The sequence below is a fragment of the Chiloscyllium punctatum genome, chromosome 16 (assembly GCF_047496795.1).
Source record: "Chiloscyllium punctatum isolate Juve2018m chromosome 16, sChiPun1.3, whole genome shotgun sequence".
Taxonomy (NCBI): Eukaryota; Metazoa; Chordata; class Chondrichthyes; order Orectolobiformes; family Hemiscylliidae; genus Chiloscyllium; species Chiloscyllium punctatum.
In genome coordinates this window covers 7,038,274-7,062,236 of record NC_092754.1, presented here as the reverse complement: position 1 = coordinate 7,062,236, position 23,963 = coordinate 7,038,274, and the positions used below count along the sequence as shown (strand labels likewise).

The 23,963-nt window shown below is 42.2% G+C and overlaps 1 protein-coding gene across 1 annotated transcript; it reads right to left on the bottom strand.

Annotated features, from left to right (window-relative positions):
• Positions 1-19,859: 19,859 nt before the first annotated feature.
• LOC140487246 (large ribosomal subunit protein uL14-like) lies at positions 19,860-20,353 on the bottom strand (the record flags this gene model as incomplete). Its single annotated transcript, XM_072586873.1, has 1 exon — positions 19,860-20,353. A coding segment is annotated over one exon (429 nt), but the record flags the coding sequence as incomplete, so codon positions are not given.
• Between the last annotated feature and the right edge of the window lie 3,610 nt (positions 20,354-23,963).

Sequence of the window (23,963 nt, the reverse complement as noted above, 5' to 3'; positions counted from 1 at the left end):
GACTGTGCCAGACTAGAATTTCACAGAAGGGTAGTTGATGGAAATAGGGTTTGTTCAAATTTTTTTCTCTCTCCTACCCACAAGAAAGATCATAAGATATAAAAAGCCTTTAATACAAGTAAAAGCCTCACTGCTATAGCTAAGCTACTAATCAGCTGGGTAAACAGTGAACTGCTGCAAAGTCCAATCAGTCATAGATTTGAACCGATTATGTCTGCAATATTACAGTCTAATCAGAATCATTAGGTAACATTTTGCACGATAAATGTTGCACTTTCTAACAATGCAAATTACAGTAAAGCCTCACCATTTTTTTTCAGAATTAGAATCCCTAGAGTGGAAACAGGTCCTTCAGCCCAACAAGTCCACACCGACCCTCCAAAGAGGAACCCACCCAGCTCCATTCCTTTACCCTGTCATCCTACATTTACCCCTGACTAATTCCCCTAACCTACACATCCCTGAACACTATGGGCAATTTAGCATTGCTAATTCAATTAACCTACACATCTTTGGACTGTGGGAGGAAACCCATACAGACAGGGGGTGAATGTGCAAACTCCACACAGACAGTCATTCGAGGCTGGAAGTGAACCTGGGTCCTTGTGAGGCAGCAGGGCTAACCACTGAGCCATCATTTAACAGTGCAAAGTAAACATCTGTGTTCACCCTGCACAGATCTGTGTGTCCACACATTTCTGACTGTACACCATTTTGTTATTAGTTATAGTCCAACAGGTACTATAACCCGGTGTTGTGTGATTTTTAACTTTGTCCACCCAGTCCAACAGCGGCACCTCCACATCACCTTTTTTTATATAGACTAAAGGCTGAGTGTCACTGGCTGGGCCAGTGTTTATTGCCTGGTCCTACATACCCTTATGTGGTGGTGGTGAACCGCTTCTGTCCATGTGCTATTTGCCAACAGTGAATCTAAATGTCACCTCTCCATGGTTTTAAATTAAAAAAAAGACGTATTTCCTGGTGTAAAAATGCATCCATCACATAATGTGCATGTGCATTCAGTCACATTCTGTTTGCAAAAATCATTAATTGTGACGTTGTCTTGAATGTATCCCATGAGAATGGTGGGATTTTACTGTCTTGGACTTTTCATTAAAAACAAACAACTGGACCATATCGATAGGTTTTATAAATATTATTCATGGGGTGTGGCTGTCCCTGACTGGCCAGCATCTCGCTGTCTTTTCAGAAAGTGGTAATGAGCTGCCTTCTTGAACCGCTGCGGTCAACCGATGGTGTGGGTTGACCAACAATGTCCTGAGGGCGAGGATTTTGAAGGAACGATGATATATTTCCAAGTCAGGATAGTAAGTGACCTGGACAGTGGCTTACAGCTGGTGGTCTTCCCATGTATCTGCTGCCCTTGTCCTTCTAGATGAAAGTGGAAAGTGTTATCTAAGCATCCTTGGTGAATTTCTGTAGTGCATCTTGTAGATGGTCCACACTGTGCATCAGTAGTGGATGCTTGTGAATGTAGTGCCAAGTCAAGCGAGCTGCTTTGTCCTGGATGGTGTCAAGTTGCTTGAGTGTTATTGGAGCTGCATTCATCCAGAGAAGTGAGGAGTATTCCATCACAGTCTTGAATTTTACCTTGTAGATGGCGGCTTTTGGGAATCAGCAAGTGAGTTATTTGCTACAGTATTCCTACTCTTATAGCCACTGTGTTAATATGATGGGTCCTGTCGAGTTTCTGGTCCATGTTAACCCCAAGGATGTTGGTAGTGGGGGGATTCATTGGTGGATTCACAGGGCTGAATGGCCTCCTGTTGTTTCTTGTTTGTATTTTGGCAATGATACCTGGTCTCTAGCTCGGGATGAAATTACAATGAGAGATCACACACAAACTCGGAGTGTGTTTCCTGTAATGTAGAAAGTTAAGGGCTGATCTTATTGAAGTTGTTGAGCTATCAAGGGAGCTGATAAGGTACTTGTTCACAAATTGCACACTGCAGCTGAGGGTTGTCTTCACTTCCAGTGCAAGTGATGCCAAGAATAGCTGTCCTGTGTTTCCTTATCGTTGAAGAGTTACTGGCAGGTTTATGAGTGATACTAACACCTCCAGCTCCTCAAAGCTGTTGAACCCTTACAGGGTTGAACTTGATGAAGGATGTTTGGCACCATCACTCTGTCTGTCTTGTTAAAATGGATGCTAACATTAAAAAGAAATCCACATCTGATATTTGCTGTTGTGCATTTACAATTTTTGAAATATTCTTTGTAGTTTGTCTTGTTCATGATTAAGTAACTCCATAAGATCTTACATAAAGGAAGAATATATCACATAAAACGAGAGTGTGTGAATTCCATAAGACCATAAGACATAGGAGTGGAAGTAAGGCCATTCGGCCCATCGAGCCCACTCCGCCATTCAATCATGGCTGATGGGCATTTCAACTCCACTTACTCGCATTCTCCCCGTAGCCCTTAATTCCTAAAACTTCAACTTGTAATAAACGTTCAGTAATACGATATGGACAAATGATGGTCTGGTCTGTAGTCCATGCATTAAAGCGATCTCATTTCTCAGTCCAATGGTGAGTAAAGTGTGATACGTACATATTAAATTTGTTAATAATAGCTGATACCCAACATCACAGAGTTATTACAGTGAAGAGGGAGGCCATTGAGCCCAGCACGCCTGCTGGGTCTCTGAATGAACGCCATTACCCAGTGCTAATCTCCTGCCTTTTCCCTCAAATTCTTACACATTGTTTTTATCCAAATAACTATCCAATACCATCTTGAATGCCTCAGTTGAATGGTCAGGTACGTCCGCCATGACAAAGTCACTCATTTTTCTGAAAGGATTACATGCAAGGTTGTGGGCTGGTCTTCAGATGGGCCAAATGGTCTCTTCCTGTGCTGGAGGGATTCGATGTTGACTGAATGATGTTGTTGATTTTAGTTGCAGCAGCAAATTGCTTTTCTACCTCCTTGTAAAAAGGGCATTCATGGGTGTGAATGTGCAACACATTAATTCTAGATTAATTAGTTCCCACTTCTTGGGGGGGAGGGGTGGATCATAGAATCCCTGCAGTGTGACCCTCCAAAGAGCATCCCACCCAGCCCATCTCCATAACTTAATGTGGTCTATGCATCCTTGGACACTATGGGTAACTTAGCATGGCTAATTCACCTAAGCTGTAGATCTTTGGACTGTGGGAGGAAACCTGAGCACCCAGAGGAAACCTGCACCAACACAGGGAGACTGTGCAAATTCCACACAGCCAGTAATCTGAGGTTGGAATTGAATGTGGGTCCCTGGTGCTGTGAGGCAGCAGTGCTAAGCACTGAGCCACCGTGCCACTGTTTGTAATGGCTCTTCCCCAGGAAGTAATGGAGGCTTGGCCATTCATTGTGTTCACAGTTGACTTTGACACGTTTTTAAAAATTCTATGAGAGCGTCAAGGGTCAGGAGGTCAGGTAGGAAAGTGGAGTTAAAGTCATCATATAAACACTGTGAATACTGGAGGTGTGAAATCAGGAACAAAAATTGCTGGAGTAACCCAGCAGGTCTTGCAGCATCAATGAAGAGATAAACCGAGTTAATGTTCCCAGTCTGGGATGGCTCCTCTATAGAACTGAAGAAGCCATACTGGACTTGAAAGGTTAGCTCCAACTCCTCACAGATCCTGCCAGACCTGCAGAGTTTTTCCAATATTTCACTGTAAGTCAGGCAGGAAGAGTGGAAAATCTCCTCTTGCTCCTATTTCTTATGTCCTTTTTTTATAACGATTATTCCTTTCCAAACTATGTGTCTCCACTGCTGATAGATTTCTAATGACTCTCCCTAAACCCCTCAGTGAAGCTGTGTGGATCTACTGCCATATTTAACTTGAGCAAAGGAAAATATTACCTTCACTGCACATTTCCTCTGGTGTCTGAATGTGGAATAAGGAGCTGCATTCTTAGAATTAGAGCTAGGCTTCTGTTCAGCAGCACTGTCAGCAATGTGGGATTCGCCCTCCGTAAAGAGTGTGGACTGTGTCGTAAATTGACATTTTCAAGACTGAACTTGACAGATATTTGTGAAGTTCTCCCAAGTTATTCGGTCAACGGTGCTGAAATATAAAAAGCTGAAGATCGGAAACAACAGCGGAAAGAGCTGGAGAATCTCAGCAGGTCTGGCATTTTCTGTGGAGAGAGAAACAGAGTCAACGTTTCAAGTCCAGTGACCCTTCTTCAAAATGGATGGCAGATGGGAAAGGGTGGCATTTACACCAATGACAGGGGATGGAGGTAGGAAAGGAGTGAGTGAATAGTTGGAGATACAGCCCAGACAGACAGAAAAGAAAGTTATGCAAACAAAATCATGGTTGATAGTAACCTCGAGAAGGAGAAAAGCTGATCATGGGGATGATGAAATAGGTGAGAATTTGCTTTTCTACTTCTTTGTAAACAGGACATTCAAGGGCATGAATGTGCAACACCTTTAATTATAGTTTAATTAATTCCTAGTTCTAGGGAGATGAATCATAGAATCCCTACAGTGCGACCCTCCAGAGAGTATCCCACCCACTCCATCTCCATAACTTCATGTGGTCTACACATCCCTAGATGCTATGGGCAATTTAGCATCGCCAATCCACCTCAGCTGTCCATCTTTAGACTATGGGAGGAAACTGGGTTGCTGATGCTGAAAGCAGCTCATGTCATGACAAGGTCTAGGGTGTGCGCATGTGTAAAGGAGGTGTTGAAAGAACAATCTGCAAAGATCTCATTGAACAGTGAGCAAGCTTAAAGGCTTAATGCTCAATACATGTTCTTGTGTTGTTGCTTACACTCAGATGTTCCAGGGGAAATGGAGTAATTAATGCACCATCTAGTCTTCTGCAAAGTAGACAGCATCCATTCTCCAAGGTTGTGAAGGTTTGTAGCTCAGGTTGAGGTTTAGGGTGTAGGTTTGCTCGCTGAGCTGTAGGTTTGATATCCAGACGTTTCATTACCTGGCTAGGTAACATCATCAGTGGTGACCTCCAAGTGAAGCGAAGCTGTTGTCTCCTTCTTTCTTTTTGTATGTTTGTCCTGGATGGGGTTCCTGGGGTTTGTGATGATGTCATTTCCTGTTCATTTTCAGAGGGGTTGATAGATGGCATCTAGATCTATATGTTTGTTTATGGCGTTGTGGTTGGAGTGCCAGGCCTCTAGGAATTCTCCAGCATGTCTTTGCTTAGCCTGTCCCAGGATAGATGTGTTGTCCCAGTCAAAATGAAATGAAATCCATTCTTGACCACAAAATGCCAGCGACTGTTAAATAATCAGGTTCAGCTCCTTCAGAATTGAATTGTCAATTGGTCTGGGAGGTCCATGTGTTTCTGGTTTAATATGGCCCTACTGACTGCAGTTGGAAGCAGCTTCCTGCATCAGTAAGCCTGATGGACAGAGAAGTCAATGTTAGTAAATGTGTACGGGACGGACTGTCACTGGATTTGCAAAAATTATCTTGCGATGAATGTGAGAGCATTCAATCTCTGTCCATTTATCGAAACAATGGAGCGTTGGAGGCTGAGGGGATGACCTTATAAAATCATGAGGGGCATAGATAGGCTAGATAGACAAGGTCGTTTTCCCTGGGCTGGGGGAGTCCAGAACTAGAGGGCATACTTTTAAGGTGAGAGGGGAAAGATTTAAAAGGGACCTAAGGGGCAACCTTTTCACTGAGAGGGTAGTGCATGTATGGAATGACCTGCCAGAGGAAATGGTGGAGGCTGGTACAATTACAACATTTAAAAGACATCTGGATGGGGATATGAATAGGAAGGGTTTAGATGGATATAGGCCAAGTGTTGGCAAATGGGATTAGGATATCTGGTCAGCAAGGACGAGTTGGACCGAAGGGTCTGTTTCCATGCTGTACATCTCTAAGACACTATGACTCTGATGCATAGGGACACTGCCTGCATAGTATGCATTACAGAACACTGTGTGTGTGTTACTGTGGTAAGTATCCAAAGGGAATTATAAAGAGAGGATGAATAGGCTGGGAGTTTTTTCAGAGGAGCGTAGGAGGCTGAGAGGTGACCTTATAGAGGTTTATAAAATCATGGGGGTACAGATACAATTAATGGTGTGTCTTTCCCATATTATGAGGGATTTTAAGACTAGGGGGCATCTTCTTAAGGTGAGAAGAGAGACTTTTAAAATAGACACGAGGGGCAATTTTCTTTACACAGTGGGTGGTTCACGTGTGGAATGAACTTCCTGAGGAAGTGGTGGATGTGGGTACAGTTACAACGTTTAAAAGACATTTGGATAAGTACATGACCAGGAAAGGTTTGGAGGGGTATGGGCCAGGAGCATTCATGTGGGATGAGTTTAGTTTGGGATTATGGTCAGCATGTACTGGTTGGGCCGAAGGGTCTGTTTCCGTGCTGTATGACTCTATGAAACTGTTCAATTGAATAAATGTATTTGCACAAACTGATCTTATAAATATTTAATTCCTGAAAGCGTTTTTCTGTTTCAAATTGATACTGAACATGGTGGTACACCTGAGAAAATGGGAGATTGCATGCAGATAATACCCAGTTCTGAAGAAGGGTCACTGGACCTGAAATGTTAACTCTGATTTCTCTCCACAGATGCTGCCAGACCTGCTGAGCTTTTCCAGCCATTTCTATTTTTGTTTCTGATTTCCAGCATCTGCAGGTCTTTCAGTTTTATTTTGGGCTGGAAACAAACTTTTACACTTTGCCTCTGGGTTAATAGAAACCTTGTATCCTTTTCTTTTCTGTACCATGTCTCATAGCCGCACAATGAACTTCTCAATGTGTTTAATCTGCTTTTAAAAGGTCAGATTTAGATTATTTCATCTTGCACCTCTCTCATCTCAGGCTGACCATTTCCCTTGAGGGGCCTGTCAGACGTCATAGGAAGTTCACACTGTTCATTTAAAACAATTTCTTTCTTGTATTTCATGGACATTTCCCAGGTCCCCCTTCTTAAAAGAGTTTTTAGCCAGGCTTGAACACTTGACCTATCCAATCAACGCTACGGACATCCCATTGAGAAAAACGCTCCGTAGTGAAATCACTCTGATTTGGAAACCAGCTTTTCTGAATGGCACCAACACTTAGAGTCAGAGATGTACAGCATGGAAACAGACCCTTCGGTCCAACACATCCATGTTGACAAGATATCCCAACCCAATCTAGTCCCACCTGCCAGCACCCAGCCCATATCCCTCCAAACCCTTCCTATTCATATACCCATCCAAATGTCTCTAAAATGTTGCAATTGTACCAGCCTCCACCACATCCTCTGCAGCTCATTCCATATACGTACCACTCTCTGCGTGAAAAAGTTGCCCCTTAGGTCTCTTTTATATCTATCCCCTCTCACCCTAAACCTATGCCCTCTGGTTCTGGACTCCATGATCCCAGGGAAAAGACTTTGTCTATTTAGCCTATCCATGCCCCTCATAATTTTGTAAACTTCTATAAGGTCACCCCTCAGCCTCCGACGCTCCAGGGAAAACAGCCCCAGCTTGTTCAGCCTCTCCCTGTAGCTCAAATCCTCCAACCCTGGCAACATCCTTGTAAATCTTTTCTGAACCCTTTCAAATTTCGCAACATCTTTCCGATAGGAAGGAGACCAGAATTGCATTCAATATTCCAACAGGGGCCTAACCAATGTCCTGCACAGCAGCAACATGACCTCCCAACTCCTGTACTCAATACTCTGACCAATAAAGCAAAGTATACCAAACACCTTCTTCACTATCATTTCTACCTGTGACTTCACTTTCAAGGAACTATGAACCTGCACTCCAAGGTCTCTTTGTTAGCAACACTCCCTTGGACCTTACCATTAAGTGTATGAGTCCTGCTAAGATTTGCTTTCCCAAAATGCAACACCTCGCATTTATCTGAATTAAACTCCATTTGCCACTTCTCAGCCCATTGGCCCATCTGGTCCAGATCCTGTTGTAATCTGAGGTAACCCTCTTTGCTGTCCACTACACCTCCAATTTTGGTGTCATCTGCAAACTTACTAACTGTACCTCTTATGCTCGCATCCAAACCATTTACGTAAATGACAAAAAGTAGTGGACCCAGCACCGATCCTTGTGGCACTTCACTGGTCACAGGCCTCCAGTCTGAAAAACAACCCTCCACCACCACCTTCTGTCTTCTACCATTGAGCCAGTTCTGTATCCAAAGGGCTAGTTCTCCCTGTATTCCATGAGATCTAACCTTGCTAATCAGTCTCCTTGTTGAATGCCTTACTGACGTCCATATAGATCACATCTACTGCTCTGCCCTCATCAATCCTCTTTGTTACTTTTTCAAAAAACTCAATCAAGTTTGTGAGACATGATTTCCCGCACAAAGCCATGTTGACTATCCCTAATCAGTCCTTGCCTTTCCAAATACATGTACATCCTGTCCTTCAGGATTCCCTCCAACAATTTGCCCACCACCGAGGTCAGGCTCACTGGTCTATAGTTCCCTGGCTTGTCCTTACCACCTTTCTTAAACAGTGGCACCACGTTTGCCAACCACCAGTCTTCCGGCACCTCACCTGTGACTATCGATGATACAAATATCTCAGCAAGAGGCCCAGCAATCACTTCTCTAGCTTCCCACAGAGTTCTTGGGTACACCTGATCAGGTCCTGGGGATTTATCCACCTTTAACCTTTCAAGACATCCAGCACTTCCTCCTCTGTAATCTGGACATTTTTCAAGATGTCACCATCTATTTCCCTACAGTCTATATCTGCCATATCCTTTTCCACAGTAAATACTGATGCAAAATATTCATTTAGTATCTCCCCCATTTTCTGTGGCTCTATACATAGGCCGCCTTGCTGATCTTTGAGGGCCCCTATTCTCTCCCTAGTTATCCTTTTGTCTGTAATATATTTGTCAAAACCCTTTGGAATCTCCTTAATTTTATTTGCCAAAGCTATCTCATGTCCCTGTTTTGCCCTCCTGATTTCCCTCTTAAGTATACTCCTACTGTCTTTATATTCTTCTAAGGATTCACTCGATCTATCCTGTCTATACCTGACATATGCTTCCTTCTTTTTCTTAACCAAGCCCTCAATTTCTTTAGTCATCCAGCATTCCCTAAACCTACCAGCCTTCCTTTTCACCCTGACAGGAATATACATTCTCTGGATTCTTGTTATCACATTTCTGAAGGCTTCCCATTTTCCAGCCGTCCCTTTACCTACGAACATCTGCCTCCAATCAGCTTTCGAAAGTTCTTGCCTAATACCATCAAAATTGGCCTTTCTCCAATTTAGAACTTCAACTTTTAGATCTGGTCTATCCTTTTCCATCATGATTTTAAAACTAATAGAATTATGGTCGCTGGCCCCAAAGTACACCCCCACTGACACCTCAGTCACCTGCCCTGCCTTATTTCCCAAGAGTAGGTCAAGTTTTGCACCTTCTCTAGTGAATCAGAAAATTGTCTTATACACACTTAAGAAATTGTAGGGATGCTTCAAACAAATATCCTCACATGCCAAGTGTTGGTTCCATTCAGAAAAGCAGGTTTCTAAATCAGAGTAATTTCACTACAGAGCGTTTTTCTTAATGGAATTTCCGAGGAGTTGATTGGATAGGTCAAGTGTTCAAGCCTGGCGAAAAACTCTTAACTTTGCAAATGTGATCAAGGGTCTGGAATACACTGCCTGGAAATCTGTTAGAAGCAAGGTTCAATCGAGACAGTGCTCTATGTTAAAGGCACTGCACAAATGCAAGTTGTTGTTATATGGTCATCTGCAAGTGTTATGTGAGTGTCTTAATTTCTTTGATTCCCAAAAGTACAGCCACTCGTCAGACTGACACAATGGCTTGATTGAGGTGGCATTTACTTCCCCATATCTGCTCGGGTTGCCTTGTTCCTCAAACTGTTTCCTGTCTGAGGGCAGAATGGAAAGGTTTAAAAGCGAGGTTAACAAGTCTTGCACACTTCCTATCAGTGACTGAAAGATGGCACTTTGGGGGTTGGGTGCTGTGGCCCACGCTCAGATCTGTCGCTGATATTGTGGAGCTGAGAAATGAAAGTAAAACAGACATTGTACTTAATGAGGTGTAAGACAAAAGCATTTGTCTTATTACTAAAATTAGCAATATTATTTATAGAGAAGTTCAGTTCCTTGGAGTTACACAGAATTATGTTTATACATGGCCATTGGTTACAGGAAATCTGTGTGACTTTCCTCATGATCTAAAGTCTCAGAATCTTCAAGATTTAAGGCACAGAACGAGGCCAGAAGAGGAGATGGTGGCATTGTGTTAAAGTCACGGGATTAGTAATCCCAAGTATCAGAATTCAATAGAAAACTTGGAATTGGAATCTGGTGGCCATGACTACCATTACTAATTGATGTAAAAACTCAACTGGTTCACTAATATGCCCATAGGAAGGAGATTTGCCACCCTTACCTGGTCCAACCTACAAGTGACTCTAAACTCATAACAATGTGGTTGACTCTTAACTGAAATGGCCCTAGAATCTGTTTAGGTCAGGGTGGCACAGTGGCTCAGTGGTTAGCACTGTTGCCTCACAGCACCAGGGACCCGGATTTGATTCCATGCTCGGGTGACTGTCTGTGTGGAGTTTGCACATTCTCCCCGTGTCTGTGGGGGTTTCTTCCAGGCGCTCTGGTTTCCTCCCATAGTCCAAAGATGTGCAGGTCAGGTGAATTGGCCGTGCTAAATTGCCCACAGTGTTAGGTACATTAGTCAGGGGTTAATGGAGGGGAATGGGTCCAGGTGGGTTACTCTTCGGAGTGTTGGGATGGACTTGTTGGGTTGAAGGGCCTGTTTCCATTCAGTAGGGAATCTAATCTACTTAGAGTAGTAGGGGAATGGGTCTGGGTGGGTTACTCCTTGGAGGGTTGGCATGGGCTTGTTGGGCCAAATAGCCTGTTTCCACATTGTAGGGATTCTATGATTCTACGTAATGCTGGTCTGGTCAGTAATGCCCATGTTGCACTCAAGAAAATGTTTTCCAAAAAGGAGGGCTTTTGTCCGAAACGTCAATTTCGCTGCTTGTTGGATGCTGCCTGAATTGCTGTGCTCTTCCAGCACCACTAATCCAGAATTTGGTTTCCAGCATCTGCAGTTATTGTTTTTACCTCCCACTCAGTATGTCTATTCCAGATTTCCACCCATCCTTCGTAATCTTTGACCCTCTTCTTAATCAAGAATCTCCCAAGTTTTGCCTCTGAGGAAGGGAGGACCACAGGCTTGTTCCCCTTTCAAAGGAAATGATTTCTGCTCATCTCCATCATAACTAAGGGGCGGGATGCTCTGAAAGCTGGTGATTTCAAATAAACCTGTTGGACTATAACCTGGTGTCGTGTGACTTTTGACTTTGTCCACCCCAATCCAACCCCAGCACCTCTGCATCATGACTGTTTTTAAACAAGAATACAGACTCCACCAGAGGAACTATTAAAAGGCCTGTCTGTCTACCAGCAGAACATGCAACCTCCAAACAGACAGTCACCTGAGGGTGGAATCAACCCTGGGTCCCTGGTGCTGTGAGGCAGCAGTGCTAACCACTGAACCAATGAAGGGAGTGAGTCGTTTAGCAAGTCAGGCAGCATCCGAGGAGCAGAAAAATACATGTTTCAGACCGGAGCACTTCATCAGGATGAAGGATTCCTGATGAAGGCTCTGGCCTGAAATGTCGATTCTCCTGCTCCTCAGATGCTGCCTGACCTGCTGTGCTTTTCCAGCAACACACTCTCAACTCTTATCTCCAGTATCTGCAGGCCTCACTGTCTCCTAGTGAGCAGTTTGGGCTGATATTCTCTGAAGTTTAGAAGGATGAGAGGAGATCAAATCGTGGTCCATAAGATGCTAAAGGGGATTGACGGAGTAGACATAGAAAGAATGTTTCCCCCTCTGGGGTAATCTAGAATAAGAGGTCATAATTTTAAAATAAGGGGTAAGGGGTTTAAAACAGAGATGAGTGGGAATTATTTTTCTCAAAGGGTCATAGATCTGTAGAAGTCACTCCCTCAGAGTGCAGGGGACACAAGGACACTGAATAAATTTATGGAGGGGATAGACAGATTCTTAATTAGTAATGGGTTGAAGGGTTATGGGGAGTGAGCAGGGAAGTGGAGTGGAAGCCAAGAGGAGCTCAGCCACCATCATATTAAATCGTGCAGCAGGCTGGAGGGGCAGAATGGCCTGTTCCTGGTTTTTATGTACTTAGGAACTAACTGAGGCATGGATAACACTCAGGCTTCATTTATACGAGAATAACCCTTTTATCAACCAGCACCTAAAGGAGCAGGACATTTGGTTGATCACGAGCGCCATGTAATCAATGTATAAATACACACCAAGTAATAGAAACATAATGCGGGGGGTATGCATATTAATGTAATATTTCATTTGCACCATAAAAACTTAAGTAAAAATGCAGCTTTGCCTTAAGTAAAACTTACTGACAGAGAGCCTTCTCACTGACACCCTCAACTGATTACTCCAGCATCACGGAGATTGTGATAATATAGCAAACATACGATATTTCAGGTATGTATGACCTTGCGTTTCCAGTTGCCTCCCCAATGTTCACTGTCTCAGGCTTTCTGCAGCACTTTAGCGAGGCTCAGCACAGGCTGGAAGAACCGCATCACATTTTCTGCTTGGACACCCTGCAGCCTTCAGGACAGAGTATCAAATACAATACTTTAGAATCTGAACACCTTCTTCTATGTCCTTCACTCAGAGCCATGCCCCTGGCCTTATCATCATCTGAGCTGTTTCCATCCCTGCCAACCCACTTCCACCTAATGATGGTCTCCATTGTCAGCTTTCCTTTCTCCCTGACTATCCATTATCCATCCCTTTGTCTGCCTCCTAGCTGTTGTTCTGATTCTCTGAGCTCCAGCTAACCATTCACTCCCTCCCCACTCACCCCCTGTCTTCAGAAAATATACCACCCTTTCCTCGCTATTACCCATTCTGAAGAGGGGCCGCAAAATGTTAACTCTGCTTTCTGTCCATTGATGCTGCTAGACTTGCTGAGTTTCAACAGCAATTTCTGTTTTTATTGTATAGCTGCCTTCTTGTTAAAAGACTGGAGGAATTAGGAGCAGGAGTAAAGCATTCACTGAGAAAAGGTACTGGGAAAACTATCAGACCTAAAGGCTGACCAGTTCTTAGGGCCTGATGACTTTCACCTTAGGATCTTAGGATGTCTGCGTCGGCTGGAAATCGAGTTACACAGACTAATCCCACTATCCAGCACCTATCTCATAGCCTTACAGGTTACAGCCTCTTGACAAACATTTTGAATGAATCCATGGTTTTAGCCTTCGCTATCCTTTCAAGCAAGGAATTCCAAACCCTAACCACTCTCTGGCTGAAGCCGTTTTTTCCTCATTTATCCTCTAATCTAATCACTTCAAATCCATGTCTTCTTTGCCAAGGTCAATGGTCCCTCCCCTTCAAATCTATCCAGGCCCTTCCTAGTTTTTGTATATCTCCACTAAACGTCTTTTCAGCTTCCTCTATTCCAAGTGGACAACCTCACCCTATACCATTATAGCTGCATTTTTCCAGATCCAGCAATGTCCTGGTAAATCCCAAATCAAGGGAGCCCCCTTTCCTGAGATTCCATCCTGCCAATGACCAGAAGCCCACACAGTTACTCCATCTGTGCGGCCTAACTATTGGATGGGGCAGCTCCACCAGAGTCTCCCTGCTCTTACATTCTCTTTGTAAAATGTTGGAGGTTTTGTTGAGTTTCCTTGACCATAAGATGGCAAAGCAGAAGTAGGCCATTCAGCCCATCAAGTCTGCTCCACCATTCAATGAGTTATGAATTATTCTATGAGTTATGGACAGATGTTGAAGGTAGGAAGAAAAGGCTGAGTGGACAGGGCATTCGAAGTGAGAAGCTCATGTGATGAAATCCTCAGGAACTCATCCAAGTTCAATTGCCAGCTATTCCTGACCTTTGCAGAGGTCACCCTTCATTTCATTATGCTCTCCCATGGTAACAACCTGACAGACTTGTGTTCAACAAGATACAGGGAAGATCACTGCAGTTTTAAATATTATTGGTGTTTGACTTTCCATTGACTGAAGTGAATCACGCTCCCAATGTATTTTGGAGTGGACTCTCTCATCTCATCCCTATTCCAGATGTGAGTTGAGTACATTTGTGATTCATTTCTGAAAGAGACACTGGCTCTTCTTTACTCATCCTTTGCTGGATTCTAACTGCTTCGACTGGCAAGGTAAGAACATCTTCCTTCTCTGTTTGATTTAGTGCCACTATCAATAAAACACACAGCTAACATTTTTCAGGCTGGGCACTGATTTATAATTGTTTGCATCGTTGTTTAAGAATTTTGAAACTTGAATTTGTCATTAAGATCTGACAGTTAATTAATTTACTTGTGCTTTCACAATCATTTTCCTTCCTATTTGCCCTCTCCTACCTCTCCATCTCTTTAGTCTGAACTTGCTTTTTTTCTAACTATAGTCTCTGTGGCATCCATGCTACCTTTGTGTTTCTTTTTGTTGTTTTTAAAAATCTACAATTATATTTTAGTTTAATTTACTACCCATTCAAGTTTTGAAACAAGAATGCAAAAAGAAAAAAAATCCAAAAATCAGTTTACAATTGATCAGGTGTCAAGATGTGTCTGATTGTGATCACATATTGGCACCAAATGGGAAGGCTTTCAACCAACTTAAATATTTGAATTGGATCTCAGGAAGAGAAATTCCAGATGCTTAGATCTTTGAGTATAGGAGTTGAGACGTTACGTTGAGGTAGTACAAAACTTTGGTGAAAATGTGTTGCTGGAAAAGCGCAGCAGGTCAGGCAGCATCCAAGGAGCAGGAGAATTAACATTTCGGGCATGAGCCCTTCTTCTTCCTGAAGAAGGGCTTATGCCCGAAACGTCGATTCTCCTGCTCCTTGGATGCTGCCTGACCTGCTACACTTTTCCAGCAACACATTTTCAGCTCTGATCTCCAGCATCTGCAGTCCTCACTTTCTCCTACAAGACTTTGGTGAGACCACTTCGAGAGCACTCTGCCCAGTTCTGATTGCCCTGTTATCGGGAGGATATTATTAAGCTAGAGAAAGGTTCAGAAAAGATTTACCAGGATGTTGAGGGGAATAGAGGGTTTGAGATATAAGGAGAGGTTGGATAGGCTGGAGCATTTTTCTCGGGAGTGTAGGATGTTGAGGGACGATCTTATTGAGGTTTATAAAATAATAAGGGGCATAGATAAGGTGAGTGGTAGGTGTCTTTTCCCTGGGGAGGGGAATTTCACAACTGGGGGTATATTGTTAAGATGAGAGAAGAAAGATTTAAAAAGCACATGACAGGTAATTCTTTTCCACAGAGTGTGGTTTACATGTGAAATGAACTTCCAGAGGAAGTGGTGGATGCAGATACAGTTACAATGTTTCAAAGACATTTGGATAAATACATGAATAAGAAATGTTTGGTGGGATATGGGCCAAACGCAGGCAGGTGGGATTGGTTTAGTTTGGGATTGTGGCCGGCATGGACTTGTTGGACCGAAGGGTCTGTTTCCATGCTGTATGACTTTATGCCTATAAATTTGTGAACTTTTTAATGGCAAAGCAAGAGTTAAGATCTACGTGTAGAACAAGTCTGGTTGGAGGGACTATCTAATAAGGACAGCTGTTTGATCAGATTGCTCTCGTGGTTGATGAGTAGATGCCTGGAGAATTTCTCTTTAGATACCAGCAGTCCTGGCTAATAAATAATTGCCACAGGCCTCGCAAGTACAAAGAAATATAATTCATGTTTGTGTAAAAGGAAGATTACTAGTAGCATTAAAATCAAAAATATATATTAAATGCTGGCAGTCACGAAAGAGAATGATCTCTTCTTTGTTATTGTCATCTTTCCCTTTTCTATCAGACCTTATGGTGAGTCCTGTGCACAATGAAATTTGAACACTCCTTGCCACACCCTAACCATCGGGGGATAATTTGTCTTGAAAAATATTTGTTGAATGATATGAATGGGGAAGGAGGGTGCTGGCACATTACTTAGTGAAGTGTCTTTCAATTTATGTTGAGATACAAAGGGGAGGGAAGGAGTCTGGTATCGCTATATAGCACCGTAGAGATATGGAGGTGATGGTTTATAGGGAGAGGAGTTAACTATGGCTTTCAAATATTGAATTAGAGCAGTCAATTAGATGTGGGAAGAAGGAAGTTGGAATGAGGAATGTTTTGCTAATCTTCTTGAATATTCGGAAGTGATCCTGTTGAATGGAGTACCGTGAGCAGATGCTTAAGGAAGGACATATTGACCTTGAGAGTTCAGGGTAGACTTTGAATGATCCCTGAGCTCCAAAGGTTAGTTCTACAGGGAAAGATTGAATATTAGGTCATACCAGCTGGAACTTGGAAAGCTAAGAGGTGATTAAATCAAAGTTTTCACAATATGAAGGGGAACAGCAAGGGAAGATTGAGAGAAACTGTTTCTGCTGTTCAGGGGAGTCCAGGTCAAGGGTGAGTCAAAAAATTAAAACCAGATTGAAATTAACAACCTTTTCCACATACAAAGTTTGGGAATCTCTAAATGCTGAATCAATCATTATTTTAAAATCTGAACTTGGTACACTTTTGTCAGCTGCAATTATTAAGGGATAAGGGACAAAGTTGGGGACATAAAGTCAGGTCACAGGCCAGTCAGGATCTCGGGGAAACAACTGATTAGGTTCAAACAGTTGGATCATCTTATTCCTCTCCTGAATTCCTGATGCACAATGTATGTTTCTAACTATCCTGACACACAGCTCCATTCTGTACATAGTCTATAGGAGTTCAAAACTCGGGTCATAATTTTAATGTGAGTGGAGAAAGATTTAAAAGGGACCTGAGGCGCAACCTTTTTGCACAAAGATAGGCACAGTGGTTAACACTGCTGTCTCACAGTGCCAGGTACCCAGGTTCCATTCCACCTTTGGACAACTGTCTGTGTGGAGTTTGCATATTTTCCCCGTGTCTGTGTGGGTTTCCTCCCACAGTCCAAAGTTTACAGGTTAGGTGGGCGTCTTTCAACAGCCCAAGGATTTTCCATGGTGGGTTAGCCATGGGAAATACAGGATTACAGCCATGGGGTCAGCCTGGGTTGGATGCTCTCCAGAGAGTTAGTGTGGACTTGATGGGCTGAATGCCCTGCTTCCACACTGTAGCGATTGTGTGATATTCTATCCAGTTAATAAACTTTAACATGTACTCTGAGGTGATCTGATTTCCTATGTTGAGCTAGCAATTCTGTTTGTCAACTTGTTGATATCTTAATTGTGTAATCTGCTAACTAATATTAACATTACTATATATTGTTACTTCTAATCTCTCAATCGTGTTTGCTTTAAAATGAGTTCCTTTGTATCAACACTCAACCTCCGTGTCTACTTCCACTTCACTCACTGCCACCCTGTTCTGCTCTTTGTTCAGCCGATGTCAAAAACAGACTGCCCTGCATCTTAATTGTATGTAATTCTCGGCTTTGGAGAATAAATGTTTGTTTTATTTGGGTCTGTATTTGTCCCAGTGGAATTTAGACTTCATTAATTTGGAAATAGGAAAGGCCAGTGTGCAGATGGTATTAACTACAAAAAAATGTAGGGTCTTATTAAGACAAGAGTTGCATGGCAGCAGAGTCTAACATCATTATATCAGCCCCCTGATGTGTATCTCAATTCACCACTTTCTATTTCTGCTTGCTGGCTGGAATCAAATCCAGAAGACAGGCTTGAAATGTGTTTTTAAACCAGTGCCCTCACTATTGGCCCGTGTATTTTATTAGGTGGAATGTGCTTTGTGATGCCTGGTGATTATGTGAAGTGCCGTTTAAATGCAAGTTATTCTTTTCCATGACGTAAAGATAAAACAGGATTTGAAAAATTTAAGCATGTTAGAAAACTGAAGCAAGACAGGAGGTACTGGAAATACTGTGCTGTCTGGGAGCAGTGGTGAAGAGGGAAGCTTTGTGTCCAATATGACTCTTCAAAACCTATCCTCGTCTATTTTCTAATGAAGGCCCAGTTAGCTTGGTTGGCTGGATAGCTGGTTATTATAATTCAGAGTGAGGCCTACAGCGTACGCTGAATTCCTGCATTAGCTGAGGTTACCATGAAGGACACTCCTGCTCAACCTCTCCCCCTCCTCTCCGCTTGGTCACCCTCACCTGACATCCCTCTGTGATCAGAGAGCAACTCTATGGCCTGGTAGGACTATGGTGACTTTACCTTTCTCAGAAGGCTGGGCCATTATTCTTTGTTCTGTACCTAATGTACAAGCATATGGTGGGCTAGGCTCGATAATGCCTGTCAGAAAAGAGTCAAATCTTCTTTTTCCATGCAAAAATGCAATCTGAATCTGTTAGAAATGGTGGCATCTATGGGGAAGCTGTCAAATGTAATGTGGATGGAGCAGGAAGGGAATTATCCTAATTTTTAAAAAGAAAACTACATTATTTTGTTTAAATTATTTCTTGTAATGGACTTATGATAAATACTTAACAAATGACTGCTTTTGAACACAGAATAACCAACCAGATTGCTTCCAGAAATTTCCAGAATTTACAAGAAAAAGTTATCTCATTGCCTCCTGGACCATGTCAAACCTTACACTGCATGAGCATTGAACCAAGAGAACACAAAGTGCTAATAGACAAGATGTCTATCATAACCAGTTCGGAACAAAATAATCTATCAGCAATCACATTTGCTCAACTTTGTGCAAATCTCTCTGTGGTTATCTACTCTAAGACACAATGGGTTTTATTTGTGACAAGTAGGCCATCGATCATTTCAATAGCTGAGTATCTCAAGCCCCAGGCCTGAAACTGCTAGCTTAATTCATATACCTCCAGCAGTACAGTTCTATCTTATTTTTGTCATAACACCAGGAGAGTAAACAACTCCCAGTTTAGCTGAAAGCCTGCTACCAATCTCAATATCTCACAACTAGTCTGATTTTTGGGAAGAAAATTATGTGTCAGCTGTGAAGCAGCTCAATTCCCAGTTTGTAACTGCTACACATTCACCAACCATTCAATTGGATTATGAGCACTTGAGACAGAGATTACTTTGTACAGCTGACTGAAATTAACTCAAATGGACATTGGCTTACTGGACTTTCTAACTCATATGAACCAGTTCTGACATCTTTGATTTTAAATCATTTGTAACAGCAGTTCCTTCCTTTCTCTCCTTTCTTGAAGGCAAGAGTCTGTGATGTATGGTTAAAAACTATTCCCTCCCCAAGTCTTAAATGCTGTAATAATGTTTAAACTCTAAATAATTTGCTGTTGGGCATTTTAAATTGGATGTCACAGATAGGTTTTTTTGGTTAAAACACGATTGCCTATTTTTCAAAGGAAAAGGAAAATATGAAAAGAAACATGAAGTAGCATTTTTGAAATGGAGAGGGGAGAAAAGCAGTAAGAATGCATCAGTTCACCACTCCTTTGTTGTCTGTGACACAAGTAACTATTGGATTAACTATTGAATGTGATGTACCACGTTTTAACAGCATACCATGTCATAATTACTAATGACCAATCTCTTTGGGCCTCATGAAATTGCTAATAGAAATTGAATGTATCATTCCCTTCATTCTACACAAAGATTCCACAGATGTTAAAAATTACAGTTTATTTTATGTTTTAAAAAAGTTTGATTATTGAAATAACTGCACCGATAAATAACTGATTATTGAAAAAACCGGTTTCCCATCACTAAGTCACCCTTTATTTACACGGGCATAACACATATGCTCTGACCAGCCAGCTCAGAGCTAGTCCCTAGAGTGAGGAGACTCCTTGAATCTCCTGTTTATTTCTTTTTCTGGGGGTAAAAACATTTATTGAATCATACAGGTATCATTTTAGAAACTGTTTACAATTCTTATGCAACGGTCCCAGCATTGGAAGCAATTCTGGGCCACACATCTGCACATTCCTTGGCAACAGGACCTGTGATTGCAGAACCTTTCATTTCTCCTTTGTTATTTACAATCACCCCTGCATTGTCTTCAAAGTAGAGAAACACCCCATCTTTTCTCCGGTACGCTTTCCGCTGCCGTATCACTACTGCTGGATGCACCTTTTTCCGGAGCTCTGGTTTAACTTTCTTTACAGTTGCCATGACCATGTCACCAACACCAGCAGCTGGTGGTCTGTTCAAACGTCCCTTGATGTGATTGACAGAGATTATGTACAGGTTCTTGGCCCCTATATTGTAAGCACAGTTGATCACAGCTCCCACAGGAAGACCAAGGGAGATGTGAAATTTCGCTCCGGACGAACCACCACGTCCTCTCTTAGACGTTGTGATTCAGGGAAAGAGGAATCTCCTGTTTATTTCTGACAGCCAGGGCTCCCTGATTGGCCCAGATTAACAGCCCCAGTCAGGGATTTCATAGTCAATAAGACTCGCCTGGCCATGGTTCCAATCACTACAGTTATGATAATTCAGTTCCTGCCCTAATGTTATACATAAGGCTATGGGGTCAGACAGGAAAGTGGGGTTTGAGACCACAATCAGATCAGCCATGATCTTAATGAATTAAGGGAGTATGCTGAAAGGGCTGAATTGCCTACTCGTGCTTTAAGGTTCCACGTCCCAATCTTTATTTTTCCATCAGTCTTAACCAACACTTCTGATTTCTGGCTTTCTGTCTATGTGAACTCTTCAGTCTGATTGGCTGACAACTTGCCTGATGATGTCATAGTTCTTGGATACCAGAGATTCCATTTGCTTGGCATGTTGTCATGGAGGAAGTTAACGCCACACATTTTACTTGATCTTCAGAGACAACTTTCTTTATTGTTAGTGGCAAGTGTCATCCTTTCATTACTGATTGCTAAATCCAGCCCAGTGTCTATTTTTATGTAACAAAAATTACTGGAGAAACTCAGCAGGTCCCACAGTATCTGGGTCAACAACATTTCAGGTCCCATGACCCTTCTTTAATTCTGTTCTAAGAAGGATCACTTAACTCTATGTTTCTCTCCATTGATGCTGCCAGACCTGCTGGGTTTCTCCAGCAATTTCTGTTTTTGTTTCAGATTGCCAGCATCTGCAGTTCTTTATCTTTTATCTTCTTTTAAGTAGCTCATTATTAGATAGCAGTTCGATGAAGCACTGTGGGATTTTTTTGCTATATTACAGATGCTGGATTAATTGCCATTCCCCTATTATCTCTGTGTTCAAATTCAAGAACCCTCTACCTTACAGTGTTTGGTGGGTCTATTCCCCATGCAAACTGCAGATGTCAGCAAGGGTAGTTAGGGATGGGCAATAAAACACTAACATTGCCAGTGTCACTCCCATCCTGTGAATGAATAAACCAAAATACATTGCCACAGCCACTGTGACTATTATAGGCAGACATAACAAGCCATAGAACTATAGGGATGTACACCAAGGGAATAGACCTTTCGGTCCAACCTGTCCATGCCGACCAGATATCCGAACCTAATCTAGTCCCATTTGCCAGAATTGGCCCATATCTCTCTAAACCCTTCCTATTCATATACCCATCCAGATGCCTTTTAAATGCTGTAATTGTACCAGTCCACCACTTCCTCTGGCAGCTCATTCCATACATGTACCACCCTCTGCATGAAAAAGTTTCCCCTTAGGTCCTTTTAAATGTTTCCCCTCTCACCCTAAATCTATGCCCTCTAGTTCTGGACTCCCTCGCCCCAGGGAAGAGACCTTGTCTATTCTCCCTATCCATGCCCCTCATGATTTTATAAACTTTTATAAGGTCACCCCTCAGCTTCCGAATCTCCGGGAAATACAGCCCCAGCCTATTCAGCTTTCCCTAGAGCTCAAATTCTCCAACACTGGCAACATCTTGTAAATCTTTTCTGAACCCTTTCAAGTTTTGTAATATCTTTCCTATAGGAAGGAGACCAGAATTGAATGTAGTATTCCAAAGGTAGATTAACATGGTCTCCCAATCCCTATACTCAATGTACTGACCACTTTGGAAACAGGAATTGACAATTGACCGGTTATGTCTTTGTTATGCTGCTCAGAGAAAAAGCATTTTATTTTACATGCGTTCTCTCAGAACACCATATTCATGTCTACAAACGTAACAGTTTAACATCTCAACTAAAGGACACTACTTTTAACAAGGGAACCCTCCTGGACTTCTCCACTTCCTGATGCTGCCCGGTTTGCTGTGTTCTTCTGGCCTCCTGGTTGTCTATTCCTTTACCTAAGTTTGAGCTATGATATGGGGTTATCATTCCCCGCACAATCACGTTTGTTAGAATGTTATCACTCTTCAGTGATTATACCCTCAATGACTTAACTATTGTAGAGTACCTTTTCTCCTCTTGGATTCCTTCTGAAGGTTATCTGAAGAAATTCCAAGATTTTTAGACACTGAAGTGGTGGTGGTTTATGTGGAATGACCGTGTTGTCGGGGTATCCTGGAGCTATGGATAGTGATGCTGGAGGCTCCAATATTCTTTCAATCATTTGGCTGACCAGGAACCTATCCAACACTTACTGCCTGACATAACACACGTTGGAGAGATTTGTAGTTTAATACACAGCCTGGGTTAGCCATGTTACATATAGCATCTTCCACAACCATCAAGTGCTGGAGTGGGACTTGAACACATATCTGCTGGTTGCCATAAAAACTCCCTTTAGAGAAGGAGAAGTGAGAACAAAGGAGTTAAAGGGTCCCAATGCATTGATGACATGTTTAAGATTCATATAGATTTAATGCTTGCTCAGGGAAACAAAATGTTTGGCACGTGGAGATAACATAGCAAATGGTGGAGTTGTAGGAGTTCCATTTGACTTTAGAAGTATTACTGAGGCCAAGAATGCTGTCTAGACAGAATGAATGTGATGAAATGAAATGGAGAGAGCAAAATGACAGCAGAATGTTTCCCAACATATCTGAATCTATCCCATCAGGAACAGCTTGTTCCCTTCCAATTTTACTGTTACTCTTAATTTTGTTTTGGTGCCAAGAGGCTTCGACATAAATATCCAACACCTGTCAAGGTGACTGAATAAAAGGACACAATAATGTCCCATAAAAAATCTTCAAATGCTGAGATTGCACATCGTTAACAGAAAAAGGTTCTTAAGTATTGCTCTAAAAGACATTTTTTTGAAATGTTTTGTCTCTTGCACTACAGGAAAATTGGTAAATTTACAAGTTCTAACAAGGTGAAAATCAGTATTGATACCACATGAGAGGAGAGTACAGATTTTTTAAGAATGTGAGCCCTGACTGGTAGAGACGTTACCATGGAAATTGCACCAACTAACGATGATTGACAAAAAACTGCCACGTCTTGATTAAATTTTAAACCAGACCAGCAGATTCTGATGGTTCAGGAATGTGCACTGAGAAATGAGCCAGCAAATCACTGTCACCTATTTTGTTGAGTTCTGAAAAGTACAGTATGAGTACATGTTCTTTCTGTCCTCAAATAGGGCCTTGTGCATTAATATATGTAGCTTTCAATATAAGTCAGTTGCTCACACTCTGAGCCTGACAGACAATCCTAAACTGGATGTGAGAAAGCTTCTTTGTTCATTCCAGATTATTCAGCAAATGCCGTCCAATTGCAAATTCACATCTAATGTTGGACACTGTACTGTGACCTCAGTAAATGTAGTTGGAAGAATACAGTCAATATTTTGCAGGTTGCAAACAGTTGAAGTGATACGCTGTTTGATACAACATACCAGTCTTTGGGACATGTCTTCCACATACCCGGCATCACGCTGGCACTGAAATTCATATCCCACGGCACTCAGTCATATGACAGGTATAGCATCTTTTTGGTTTGAAGGCAGTATCGTTTTGGTGGCAAACACCATGCAAGAGCTATGGCACAATGAAACAGCTAGCTTCCCCGGTTCTTAATCTTTTGAGATGTCTTACCCTTCCAAAGGAACC